The sequence below is a fragment of the Polyodon spathula genome, chromosome 24, assembly GCF_017654505.1.
Source record: "Polyodon spathula isolate WHYD16114869_AA chromosome 24, ASM1765450v1, whole genome shotgun sequence".
NCBI lineage: Eukaryota > Metazoa > Chordata > Actinopteri > Acipenseriformes > Polyodontidae > Polyodon > Polyodon spathula.
The window spans coordinates 20,731,593-20,745,585 of record NC_054557.1 but is presented as its reverse complement, the minus strand read 5'-3'; the positions used below and the strand labels follow the sequence as shown (position 1 = coordinate 20,745,585).

The 13,993-nt window shown below is 38.2% G+C and overlaps 2 protein-coding genes across 3 annotated transcripts; one reads left to right on the top strand and one right to left on the bottom strand.

Moving 5' to 3' along the window:
- Positions 1–6: 6 nt before the first annotated feature.
- On the top strand, positions 7–2,446 carry LOC121298750 (flotillin-1-like). 2 transcript variants are annotated; one of them, XM_041225968.1, is made up of 4 exons: positions 7–86; positions 286–450; positions 1,086–1,104; positions 1,647–2,446. In XM_041225968.1, the coding sequence occupies exons 1-3, from the start codon at positions 9–11 to the stop codon at positions 1,101–1,103; spliced, it is 261 nt and encodes an 86-aa protein (XP_041081902.1). In that variant the 5' UTR covers positions 7–8; the 3' UTR covers position 1,104; positions 1,647–2,446. The 2 variants fall into 2 exon arrangements, with proteins under 2 accessions (XP_041081902.1, XP_041081901.1); XM_041225967.1 differs by lacking the exon at positions 1,086–1,104.
- Positions 2,447–5,910: 3,464 nt separating this feature from the next.
- Positions 5,911–7,169, bottom strand: LOC121298743 (radiation-inducible immediate-early gene IEX-1-like). The gene is made up of 2 exons (XM_041225958.1): positions 6,790–7,169; positions 5,911–6,535 (listed from the first exon to the last, which is right to left on the bottom strand). Exons 1-2 carry the CDS (start codon positions 6,982–6,984, stop codon positions 6,215–6,217), a joined length of 516 nt encoding a protein of 171 aa, XP_041081892.1. The 5' UTR covers positions 6,985–7,169; the 3' UTR covers positions 5,911–6,214.
- Between the last annotated feature and the right edge of the window lie 6,824 nt (positions 7,170–13,993).

Sequence of the window (13,993 nt, the reverse complement as noted above, 5' to 3'; positions counted from 1 at the left end):
CAGAGCAGATGTCGAAGAAGGCCGAAGCTTTCAAGCAGTACAAGGAAGCTGCCATGGTGGACATGCTGTTGGAGAAGCTGCCCCTGGTGAGGAGGCACACAGGAGAAGGGGGGTGGATAAGGAGGTTGCTTAGTGCCTTTTTTTAAATTGTTTTCAGCTCTTAAAAAGATTTCAACTTCACTATAAAATGCAACTTTTTAGGAGCTTGGAACTTTTTTTTTTTTCTCAGATCCAGTAATGCGATTTAGGAATTTTGCAGTGATATTCCTCTTGTGTGTTTCGCAGATTGCAGAAGAGATCAGCAGGCCTCTGTCCGAGGCTAAGAAGGTGACGATGGTGTCGAGTGGCAATGGAGATGTTGGAGCAGCCAAACTGACCGGGGAAGTGCTGGACATCATGAAGCGCCTGCCTGAGGCAATGGAGAAACTGACCGGTGTCAGCATCACTCAGGTACCCATGCACTGGCACACAGGCTGTTTTTTTTGGTTGCATATGTGACCAGATTAGGTGCACCTGTAGAGCACTGGAGAAGTAGTAGACAAGCTTGCAAAATTCTAGCACCAATAAAATTTAAACCACTCACCAGTTTCTGTCACACGTGCATGTAAAACCGAACAGCTGCAGCCGAGCAGCAAATAGCTATGGCCAGAAGGTTTGCGTCCCTGTATAGAATGAGCTCATTTTCCTCCATAGAGTTGAATGAAACCTGCTAAAATAATGTTACGTTAACATATTACATTACATTCCGCTTTGTAGTTATCCAGATACTTAACCTGACCAAAAGAAAAATATGACATTTCAAAATCTAACATGAAATGCTGTACTACTATTGTGGTTTCCAGTAGACTTTTGCAGTATCTTTTTGTAGTTTTTACATTACGTGATGTTAAATATATATAATACTTGCAGTAGGAGAGGAGAAAAAACAAGTACCGTATTTTCACGATCTGATCATTCAGACATGGCAGTACCTGTACTGTACCCCTCACTAATTAATGAAACAACGTCTTACTGCATTGCTTTTGATTGCAGTAGCAGCCCAGAAAGCTTTATTAATAACATGCTGCTTTTCTCCTTACTTCAAGCTCTCACTGGAATCTTGAGGTAGGGAGCTTTTGTTTTTAGTCCCAGCGATACAGAACGTACAGAATATCAGTTCTGTGTGCGTGTCCTTTTGCTTGCAGATCATATATCCACATGAAATAAATATGATACAGATATAAATGTTACACTTGCTCGTCACATAGATGTATCTATTGAAGGCTACTGTGTGTCTGAAAGTCAGCATTTTGTGGATGCAAGTCATGGTGATCTACTTTCTTAATCGTGATACTGAGAGTTTTAAGTGGCAGGGTAAAACCACAAATGCTGAGGAGCCTGGCTCTTTTGCATTGTGATTAAGATGCTTGCTTGCAGTGCGAGGGTTCACTGGTTTGTTCCCAGCCTCCGCCCTGTTACTCGGACATACTCCTTTTTGTACTAGTTTTAATTCAATAAACTAAAGTATTGTAATCCATTTGATATGTACTTGTTGGTCTAACAACACAGCTAATTTTACTGTGACGAATGAATGCATGGAAATGAATAATGGTAATGCAGATAAAACAATAAATAAAGTATGTTTTTTTTTTTTAATAATTGAACAGCTTGCTGGGAAACCCGGACGACTGGGTTGAAAAACCTCACAGGCTCTCGGATTTACTGCTCCCAATGGAATCGTCTGCCTGTCTGCTTATCCCTGTCTGTCTCTCTGCATGTGCCCAACGTCTGGTGTAAAGTACCTGAAGTGCATCTTATAAAACACAGAGACCACGCGCTTTTTCAACCCCATTTTTTCTGCAGTCATTAATGCATATTTTTGGAAGGCAGAAAAAAAAAAACTGTCCCTTTTACAAAACTTGAACCAAGCAACTATGTGACAAAGATGCAGTTGCTTGCTTCTCTCCCCTTCCTTTTGGTAGTTATATTGAGCTGACGTTAGATCTTCGTTGAAACACAAGTACAACCTGTTAGTTGAACTTCACAACTTGATGCGATACTTTTTTTTTCTTTCTTTTCTTTACAGCCTGTCTGAGGTGTGTCCCTAATCAAACAGTAGGTTGTTAATTACATTCCAACACTAATCTGGTTATAACCAGAAAGGCCTGTTTCTGGACTAGCCCAGTCTTGTCGATTTCCTGTCAAGCCTAAAATCCCTGGGTCGTTATTGGAAAAATGAAAAACAATTCTGATAAGTTGCAACACTGAATATATTTGTAATACTAAATTTAGGAGTATACTTCATTTGCTTTCCTGTTGTTTTCCAGGCTGTAACCGCCCCTTTGAACAGGGTAACAGACATTCACTCCTGTTCACAGAGGTGTTGCTTAATTTGCAGTAGCGTGGTGTACTCTCATCATAGGGTTTATTTGTTTCATTCTTGTATAATATAAAAAAAATGACTGTTTATTCTTGTCCAGTTTTAACTCTTTCAGCTCTGCAGACCTATGTGAAACTGGAGACGGCTATTGTAGTATAGGAAAGAAACTAAACGTGTGGGGGGAGGGGGGATTGTTGGTCCAACGACTATCCAATTTGAAGTCCGGTTTTGTAAGATGGAGTTGAAGAGGTGAAGGTGAAAACAAGATATCCACCAAATCATACACAAAGTGATCCACAAATACAAAAGAGGTCCTACCAAATTTTCATAGAGGTGAATGTATGAGTGTTATTATGAATTAGATGTTTAGCAGACGCTTTTATCCAAAGCGACTTACAAAGACTAGGGGTTGAACTATGCATCAACAACAGCTGCAGAGTCACTTACAATAGGACCTCGGTTTCATGTCTCATCTGATTGACAGCAAAATACTAGAGTTTATTATCTACAATAGATATATCATATATATATAATTTTTTTTTATTTTGGACTTGTATATGTTTTCTTCTCAGTAAAGAAAGGTTACTCATGCTGAAATAATATAAAACATTAATTAAATTTTATCTAGAGGTCCACTACCTTGAAACCCCTAATCCTTCGAAACCGGATTCTAAAATTGCATGAGACATTGACAAAGAAACAGTGTTGCTATGGATACACCCTTCCTATGTTTGTTTTCACCTGTGAAGTCTCAGGCATTATCTTCCCATCGTGCCTCACTATCATGGATGTCTTCTGTTACTATAACGCCTGTTAAAAATAAATAAATAAATAAATGGTACAGAATCATAGGCGTTAGAAATATTTACAAAAACCCAATGTCTCTGCCTTAACAATCTGTATATGACAGGAGACTTGATCTTGTAATGACTGGATGTTTTCAAGTTTATTTTATTAGTATTAGAATTGCTGTATGTTTGTTAGTTACGTGCCAAAAAGTGAAATACAACCGTGTCTGGCTTTTAGGAAAAAAGTAATCCATTGTGCATTGTGTCTAGAGAATGTGAAATGTACAATTATATAGTGTTTGCTAATCAAACTGGCCTGTGTTTTGTTTATTCTGTATAGATGCAGTCTTCCCCCTTTTTTTCTCTTCGTGGCTTGCATTTATTTCTAGAAATTAATGATATGGTTATCCAGATCGCGATATTATGCTGGAGTATTTCATTATGTTTTATGGGAACATTTCAAACAGATGTCCGGTAATTGTGCCTGCTATAGATCACATGTATTCGTCACTCGTAACACCTGCTGAGGTAGAAGTAGCTACGCTGTGTTGTGATGTACAGATACAGTATCACGTAAGACCTGATACCCATCTGTGCCATTGAGGATTTAGTGGCTGTGTACTGCGTACAGTGCTGTATACGCAGAGCTCACGAACAAATTAAGTTTCTCATTTCATGTTCTCACACTTTGAAGCCATGGTAAACATTTAAACATATAAGCGTAGTTTATTTGTAAGGATGTAAAGCCCCTGGACCCCCCCCCCCCCACACTCTTAGAAACCTCAGCTGGAATATATAAAAGGAGGCAATGAATGTGATTCATGTCATTTTAATAAATGGAAAATTATGGATACACCAAAATTGTCACTGTGGTGAAGTCCAGACCATCGACCACATTAAACGGCTTTCAAACTCAATATACAATTTTAGTCGTTGCATTTTTACAAACCCTACAAAAAAAAAAAAAAAAAAAAAAAAAAAAAAAGTTGTTGTTTTTTTTTTTAACATTTGGAAACAAAAGTTACAAGCAAAAGGACGGTATTATATTTGACTTTATGTAATAAATACAAATAATATTTTAAATAATTTTACATTCTACCAGGACGACGCTACGTGAAGGCACAGTACATAGACACAAAGAGAATATTGTACTTACACAAAACAGCCCACAGGTGGCAGTGCAGCCAGTACTTGTTTGTAAATAATAATAATAATAATTCTTTGTTTTATATAGCGCCCTTCATAGTGGACCACCATCACAAAGCGCTTTACAAGATACGAAACTAGGGTCTGTCAACTGCATCAGCTGCAAAGAGTGACCTACAACAACGTCTCACCCTAAAGACTGAGCACAAGGAGTTTAAGAGTCAGGGTCACACAGCGAGTTAGTGGCTGAACTGGGGACCTCCGAGTTACAAGACCGTTTCTTTAACCACGACCACACAGCCTACTATTAAATATTTATGTTTTAATAGACACCTTTCTGTTTTAATTACTACCTGCTGACTTAATAGGTACCAAATACGTTTGTCTGAAAAAATCACAACACAGGGGTTTTAATCTTGACGTGTTCTATTGATCGATTAATCATCCGATCTGTGCGATCGATTAGTCACACCCTCTTTGCAAGTGCTATGAAAATGTATTGAAAGACAATTACGAGCAATACAAAGCATTAATTTAATAATGGCAGCTAATGTTTAATTGACAAATACGCAAATAATGCGCCATCTGTGCCTTTGTTTATCAGGCATCTTTAGAATTAATTGCCTTTGAACGAAGCCACTTCACAGCACCTTTTTGAAATCACTGATACATATTTATTTAAAATCTAACCAGGGTCGCAAATCCTTTAAATACCAACAATGACCGGAATCGTGTGCAAATTGGAATTATTCAATTTTTAATGCTTTCATTTTGGATCGCTGTTTTATAATAGTGTATTTTTTTGTTGTCCTGTTTGAATGGTTTATCTTGATTTTATGCTGCTGCTTCTTGCTGTCTTGCCAGGACTCCCTTGGAAATTAGATGCACATGACACAGGTTCTATCCTGGTTAAACTAAATACATTTGGAATTGAAAAAACACCTTAGTGTATCATTATTATACCACTAATCTAGCTTGGAACTTTGAATATCATTGATTTGAGAGAAGTGCAACTCACTCTTATGATTACGGGAGACTTTAAAAAGTCACAGGGCACTGTAAGCTAAACACGGCTTGTGTCTGAGGCCAGAGGACTTGTCTCTAAAGTTTCTACCAGTTTAAAATTAGAAAGATGTTTGCATTTAGCCAGAAGAACGTTTACAGCAAATGACATGCGCACACAAAATATATTCAAATATCTTCGTTTTATTCAGCTGTTCATAGAACATACAGCAGGCTATGTTTCCAGACCATGAACACATGAAAGGAACAGAGGATTTAGTCCAGGAATGAGCTGATAACCAGAAACAGCAGCTTACACAGTAAGCCTGAAACTACTGTAGCACAGCCAGTATAATTAACATGCGAAATATATGCATACAGATTGCAGTTACATTGTACAACCTAAACAAGCTTGAGCACACATATAAATTAAATATAATAATTGTTATAAATAAATAAATATAAATAAATAAATACTACAACAGTCACTGCTACGAATCTATTTACCTTTGCCATTTTAAATTAATGTAACAAAATGAATTGCTATAGCCTACACAGTAAAAAAAAAGGGATTGTTAATATTGTTATCGAAATTAAACAAAATCAGGATATGCCAAACTTCAACAAATATATAAATAAATAAACAAATACATATTTTTTAAATAAATAAACAGATTTTAAAAATAACCACGTGTCTTCAGAAACGCGTTTGCTTAAATTTAAGCACAGTTAAACTTCGTGTTCTTCATAACTCTGTCTCTTCATTGGTTTCACGGCAGTACACTTCTAGCAGTTAGCAAAAAACACTATAAATCTCCAAATTAATTACTTGGGAGTTCTTAATTTGCCCTGTCCAAACACGCACGGCACACTGACTACCGGGTCGAGTTCATCTAGATCCCCTAATTACAGGAATTGCCTACTGCTTGCCTTTCATCTCATTGATGTACTGTGAGACGCCAACTAGCAGCAGAATCCGGCTTCTTCTCTCGGTTTGAGCAGCAAAATCTCGTAGAAGATCCTCTTCAGCCGGAGTTTCCAGTACTGCCTCCCCGATTATTAGCTCTTGCTCGCAGGCAAGTTTAGATGGACTGCTCGCCTCCTCAACTTGGCCGCTGTCACCGACTGCACACACGGACTCCTCGGCGCAGTATATCTGGAAGCAGAGGACTGCCAGCAACAGGAAAAGCAACTTTTGAACGGTGCTGCGGCCCTCGGCAACTGGGAGTCGTTTTTTTGTCTGAAAAAGGGAGAAAAACAATTCAATGCAGCAATTTACAAAGAAAAATGGTATCTTTATTTATTTGCGCTAGAAAAGCTACAACATTATTGATACTGTTATTCAAATAAAATCGCATTAACAAATTTACAAACGTTACAAGGCTATAATAGTTTTAATTTAAAAAAAAAAATGCTTTTTAAATTATTTTTTTTAACATTTCTTTTATAAACGAACAACTGGCTGAAAAGGAAGGTGTGCATTTTGAAACTCACCATTGCTGGGTATAGCACTTTTTTCGCCTTTCCGTTTCTCCCTAATCGAGAGACATGCGGCCGAGTTTGGGGCTCGGGTATCGGATCGAAGGTAAACACTTCGGGTACCCCTTCCCTGGGGTAACAGCCACCCGAGGCAGCAGAAGCCACTGTTGCCGTGGACATAAATGTCTTGCGATTACACCCGTAACACATTGTGAATGTAAATCGTTTTATTTAATACGCGAGATCACTTCTTAAGCAAGATGCTTGTTCTGGAGCAGTGTGTGGTGTTTCCCCATATTTAAAGTCTTCACTCACTCCGCCCATAAAACTTTTTGGAAATTTTCGCAATTAAAGTGTGGGCAGTAGAGATAGTGGCTTTCCTCAAAGGCTCTCCCGCCCACCACACCTGCATGGACATAAGAATTAATTTAATCTGACGTGTTTTCATTGTCTTGATTTCTGTATGAAATCGGTAGTAATTAGTAAGTAGTAACCAAAGTGTCATAATATAATATCGATGCTGCTACAATTACTAGACATCGGTGTGGCCATGTGCTGCTTTTATCATTTAAATTACATTATTAAAAGTACACTTATGCATGGCCTTATACCTTTTATATAAAGCATATTATAATAACTCCTTTTTAAAAAAAAAAAATATAATACCGTTGCATGCTATCCCACCTTAAATACAATAGCATACTAATAATAATAATAATAATAATAATACTAATAATACATAATACATTTTCCAATATATCCAACAGTTTTTTTGAGGCACGTTTTGTTACATTAATTTCTTAGACAAAGGGAAGAGATGGGATACCTTTTATTGGACTAAAACACAAATTAATCTCTTCAGGTGAAAGTAGGAAAGAAAAGCTTTCATATTTTCATATTTTTTTAAATAAAAAAAAGCAATTTGTCCTGCTTTCCCCTGAAGAGGAGGCCTTTGAGATCTTGAAAGCTTGTGATTTAATCTTTGTTCAGTTAGTCCAATAAAAAGTGTCACATCTCCTTCTGTTTGTCTGTCCTCTCTGGACTGATATGACTAGCATTTAATTAATTTCTTAAATGCAGGGGGAAAATTGTCATAATTTAAAAGTATTATTTTGTATTTTATTATTCAATTTTGTTATTTAATAAAATTGTATTGTTATAGTTTATAGACAGCACAACCCCCCCCCCCCCCCCCAAACATACGCACACACATTCACACACCCCTACAATTCAACTAATGCGGGTTGGAAAAGATAAATCTGTATAAGCAATGGAAAAATAAAGGTAACACATTTGTAAAGTTTTGTGATATCAGTTCATAGGACAGAAACCCCATAAAACAATCTCTTCTGTGTAAAGACATTTAATAAGGTCAATTCCAAAGAGTCATTGATACCAAATTTCCTAGAATAATGAGTAAGCAATGAGTTGCTCAGAGCAGCACAGTGAAAATAAACCTACTGAGCAGCTCGGAGCTACAGAGCAAATTTCATCGGCGATCCGAGCGAGCAGAAGAATTCTGTCTCTGAGCAGCTCGCTTACCTAACACGTCCAGTATTGTTCAGTCCTTCGTCACTTCTACACTAGACAGCACATTATTGTTTACTATTGTTCATTTTCAGCTCTGCAAGAGGAAGCTGAACTTGACAAATGATTTAGGTTGACCTGGGATTTTAGTTCTATTAGTCATGTAAAATGCCACAGAGTAGGCTACGTGACAAAGGGAGAGTCTAGTGTTATTATTTATTATTTTTCTCTCAACCGTTTATATTTCATAAAAATAGAAGCAATGCTTTTGACAAGAAGTCATTTTAATGTCAATAAAGAGAGGTCTGAACATCAAAAATAAACAAGCAACCAACAAAATAAAAAATGTGGTCTGATTTAAAAAAAAAAATGTTACAAGAAAGAGCTGTAAAGAAGGATTAAGTAAGTATTTTCCATTTATTATATATATAATTCACACAAGAAATAACATTTTTATAGATAGCAAAGCAAAAAAACAACAACAATAAAAAGAAAAAATCCCTGCCCACACTTACACTTTGCACTTGATTGGAAATGGGGCCTCGAGGGCAGCTTTGTGTTTTTAGGAACTACCATTCAGTAGCTACAGAATGCCCACTATATCTATTGTGGGGCTACTATAGAAACAGGGGCGAATGGTGTTAGGAATATTGCCAATTTCCTTTCTGAATGCAAATCATTGTGAGACCAGGGGCTTGTTTCTATATGCATATAAGAAAGTGTATTTGCCAGATTCGATGTCAAAAAGTGACGTTGCGTTTCCATATTACAACGAAACTCACACCACTCATTCGTACAATCTTTCGTATTTTATCTGCACCAACTTTTTAATTGTATAAATACGAAAGGTGAATCTCACCTAGTTTTCTCACGGGGCAAAATAAGAATTAATAATTATTTTTAATACCCAATTTACCTAACTAAATCAAGTCATTTATATTTTAACAGTTCAACAGTTGGATAGGACACAGCCCTTTCATCCCTTTGAAAGCAATGTGCTTAGTGACCCAAATCAAGTTTTAGAAATCACTTTGCGACCTAGTTCTTATTTTGTCCCTTTTGAAAATCATGCTGATGCTGTGTAGCTAAGACACACCGAGAGAGAAATACGACGACACTGGGCATCGGCTCACACAAATTTCAGGAAGAGACGTGTGCGTAACATCTTAGACAAGCAAAATACTCTTAAAAGAGGAAGGACATACATCAACTTCACCTCACTTGTGCCATATGTGAGCAGACAAAGTTATATCATGCCCTGTCTACAGAAGCTCGAGTGTTGGGCACATCACATTTCCTTGCCAGCGGTTCCTTCTAAAATGTATTGGCAATGAGCAAGGTATCAGTGTGCATCTCCATTGAGAATGTAACTACTGCCCTTACAAACCATGCTGAATACATTACATGGCCCATACAGGAATCACAGTCAATAAAGGAAGGTTTTCATTCCATCTGTGGTTTTCCCAATGTGATTGGAGCTGTGGATGGTAGGCTACACATATTCAAATAAAAGCAAAGAGTGTTGGCGAATATCATTACGTGTGTCGAAAAGGGTACCACTAAATGAACATGCAGATGACAAGCGACAATAATCTCATGGCGTTGCAAAGTAGCTGGGCTCTATGCACGATGCATGCATCTGGACAAACTTCTGCTAAAGACATTGGAGAGGAAGGTGGCTTCCATGATGACGGGCTGTTGGGGACAGGGATATCCCCTTTCTGACTTTATTAAAACAAACTTTTAAATGTGCTCGTACTGTAATTGAGCGAACACTTGGAATCCTCAAAATGCAGTTCTGGTGTTTGGATGTCTGACAGAACAATACAGTAAACTCCTCAGAAGGTTAGCAATATCATCCTGGCTTCTTGTGTTTTACACAATGTAGCTCTCCATAGTGGCAGTTGAACTTACACAGGAAAGATTACAGGGTTTGAGGGAAGCAGATGCTGATCTTGACACCTCAGTGTTGGAGGCTGTAGATGCTGCAAGTGCCAGACAGGTCAGACAAAAGGGGTTCATAGGTACGCCCCCAACTCCCCAATTGACGTGCTTTAGCCCATGCATGAGACCCGCCTTCTAAGACATGGTTTTATGTGCTAGCTCGCAGCGCTTCGCAAACACAGACATTTTTGCCCTAGCGATAGTGGTTATGTACATATTTCCTAAATAGCACCCCAGGTCTCGTGGAACATCCTCTTCAGCCGGAGTTTCCAGTACTGCCTCCCCGATTATTAGCTCTTGCTCGCAGGCGAGTTTAGATGGACTGCTCGCCTCCTCAACTTGGCCGCTGTCACCGACTGCACACACAGACTCCTCGGCGCAGTATATCTGGAAGCAGAGGACTGCCAGCAACAGGAAAAGCAACTTTTGAACAGCGCTGCGGCCCTCGGCAACTGGGAGTCGTGTTTTTGTCTGAAACAAAAAAAAGAGGGAGAAAAAAACAATTCAATGCAGCAATTTACAAAGAAAAATGTTAGAATTTTATTTATTTATGCATTTATGTTTTGCACAACAGCACTAGAAAAGCAATTATATTATTGGTACTGTTATACAAATAAAACCGCATTAACAAATTTACAAAAGTTACAAGATTATTTTCTCAATAGTTTTACAAAAGGAGGGTATGTATTTTAAAACTCACCATTGCTGGGTATAGCACTTTTTTCGCCTTTCTGTTTCTCCCTAATCGAGAGACATGCGGCCGAGTTTGGGGCTCGGGTATCGGATCGAAGGTAAACACTTCGGGTACCACTTGCCCGGGGTAACGGCAACCTGAGGCAGCAGAAGCCACTGTTGCCGTGGACATAAATGTCTTGCGATTACACCCGTAACACATTGTGAATGTAATTCTCAATCGTTTTATTTAGACACAGGATCACTTCTTTTCTTAAGCAAGATGTTTGTTCTGCAGTACTGTGTGGCGTTTTCTCATATTTAAGGTTTTCAGTGACTCCGCCCCTAAATTTTTTCAGACACGTGGGCAGTAGAGCAGAGGTATTCTCCGAACTTTCTCCCAGCCTCCCGCCCACCATATTGCGGTTTGGCACAAACTAAATTACACATGCATACAGTTACATCACGAAAGAAAAAAATATAATTGTTACATTATTTAATGTCCACGTATTGCCTTTAAACCGCATTAGTTGCCTTTAAACCGGCTTAAAATACGATTTGCGTTCACACTACGAAGAGTTTAATATCGTACTCGAGAACCGGACTCCAGACCACCTTAGGGGGCAGTCTCATGTCTGGTTTTAATTAGATCGCATCAGGTAGTGCGGTTTATCAGAAGTGTGGACACTGTAATACTGCACTACATTTTTGGTGTACCTTAAATATCCCAGAATGCTTTGCGGTATGTTTGGTGAAATACTGGCTCCCGAAAGACTTGTTATCAGTGTACACACCGCAATGGTTTTTATGTTTAAAAAAAAAAAAAAAAAAAAAAAAAAAAAAAAACTGTCAGAAAATCTGTTAAACTAGTAGGGAAAATAACAAAAGCGCAATCTTGCTTTCACCATTTTATTTTCCATAAAATAAAAACAACGTCTTTGACAAAAAGTCACAAAATAAACATGAAACAAACAGCGTGCAACCGACACATTTAAAAAAAAAAAAAAAAAAAAAGGTCCGATTTAAAAAAAAAAAAAAAAAAAAAAGTTACAAGAGCGAGCTGTGAAGAAGGGTTAAATAAGTATTTTCCATATAGGACACTGTATTGTGAATTGTCAATACAAGACATAAGATTTTTGCAGATACCAGTATTTAATTTTTCAAGCACACACAAAAAAACAACAACAATAAAAAGAAAAAATCCCTGTCCACACTTACACTTTGCACTTGATTGGAAATGGGGCCTCAAGGCCAGCTTTGTGTTTTTAGGAACTACCATTCAGTAGCTACAGAATGCCCACTATATCTATTATGGGGCTACTATAGAAACAGGGGTGAATGGTGTTAGGAATATTGCCAACTTCCTTTCTGAATGCAAATCCTTCATTCCATTCTCAACTGTTAGACTCCTGCCTTACTCATCTTACCTGGAATTCTACTGTCATGGGTTGTTCCAAGGACTCTAATTCCTGTGGTTTTATTATAGTCATGAAAGGAGAAGCCAAAAAGTTAATTTGAGCACATAGTTACGGTTTACAATGATCTATATATAGCCCTTTGGACCCATTGATTTTCAAACTGTGGGGCGCGCCCCCTGGAGAGGCCCCCACAGGGGCCACCCTCCTTCATTTGAAAATGCAGCGGTGGCGGGGCTTAATTAGTACTGAGATGAACACGTTCATTTTCATGTTCAGGTATTTAAATATTTGAATGAATTTAAATATTCATTCATTCGTTTTTCAAAAAAGTAATAAAAGCCATTATATTGCACTGAACGCAAGCAGAGACAGTACAGCAGCAGTGGAAGGGAGCGTGGCTCCTGTGTGTGTCTTTATTTAGCAAGACCTGACAACACAGCACGTTAAAACAGACAAAATGTCGCATGATGCCAGAAATGGAAATTCAAGCTAAACGTTTTTGTTTATTTCCAAAATAAATAGCTTGTTAGGCCTACATAAAAGTTGACAACGCATTTTATTTATTTATTTATTGACGTTTCTTCACAGTTAACACTGGCCATACAATCGTTATCATAACGTAATAAAGAGGTTTACTTGTGCCTTTTTTTGTAGCTGAACAGGCAAACAAAAACTGAAATGTAACTTTAAACATTTCAAATTTTCCAGTTTTTATTGATATTTACACAGTTTAATGTCTCAATGTACTCTGAAATTAAAGCATAGAACAAATAAACAACTGGAGATAAAAAAGAAATCATGGAATCGTTTTGTTTAACAAAATTTAATCTAAATTTTTGTCTCAAAGTAGCCACCTTTTGCAAATATAACATCCGAACACACTCGTGGCATTCTTTCTACAATGGAAATCAAATATTGTTCAGAAAGTTCTTCCCAACACTGTTGCAGAAGTTCCCACAAATGTGTTGCACTTGTAGGTTGCTTTGCTTTCACCCTTCTGTCCAGTTCATCCCAAACCAGCTCGATGGGGTTTAAGTCTGGAGACTGTGCTGGCCATTCCATGATTTGAAGCCTACCGTCTTGTTATTTTCTTCTAAGGTAGTTCTGACATAGCCTGGAGGTATGTTTTGGGTCATTATCTTGCTGTAGGATGAACCCCTGACCAACTAGGCATATACCAGAGGGTATTTCATGGCGCTGCAAAATGCTGTGGTAGCCGTTTTGCTTCAGGGTGCCACTCACTCTGTGCAAGTCGCTGACTCTGGATCCAGCAAAAGAGCCCCAGACCATCACGCTTCCTCCTCCATGTTTGACAGTTGGTGTCACACACCGAGGAACCATCCTTTGGCCTACTTGACGGCGTACAAAACCCCTGCGTGATGAACCGAAGATTTCAAATTTTGATTCATCGGTCCATAAGACCTTCTTCCAGTCTTCAGTAGTCCACTGGCAGTGCTTCATGGCCCAGGCAAGCCTCTTTTTCTTATTTTGCCATCTTAGCAATGGCTTTCTTACTGCCACTCAACCTGTTAAACCTGCAGCTCAAAGTCTTCTCTTCACAGTTGAAACTGAGACTTGCTTACTTCGACCAGTGTTAAGCTGTGCTTGAAGCTGTTGTCCTGTGAGCCACCTATCTTTCTAAATACTGTACTGTTTAC

Bases quoted from the DNA above. Each gene is read 5' to 3' on its own strand.
- LOC121298750 (XM_041225967.1), top strand. From the start codon at position 9: ATGTCGAAGAAGGCCGAAGCTTTCAAGCAGTACAAGGAAGCTGCCATG. The intron at 87-285 runs GTGAGGAGGCAC...TGTGTTTCGCAG, and splicing joins TGTTGGAGAAGCTGCCCCTG to ATTGCAGAAGAGATCAGCAG. The intron at 451-1,646 runs GTACCCATGCAC...ATAATTGAACAG, and splicing joins CCGGTGTCAGCATCACTCAG to CTTGCTGGGAAACCCGGACG.
- LOC121298743 (XM_041225958.1), bottom strand. From the start codon at position 6,984: ATGTGTTACGGGTGTAATCGCAAGACATTTATGTCCACGGCAACAGTG. The intron at 6,536-6,789 runs GTGAGTTTCAAA...TCCCTTTTTCAG, and splicing joins AAGTGCTATACCCAGCAATG to ACAAAAAAACGACTCCCAGT.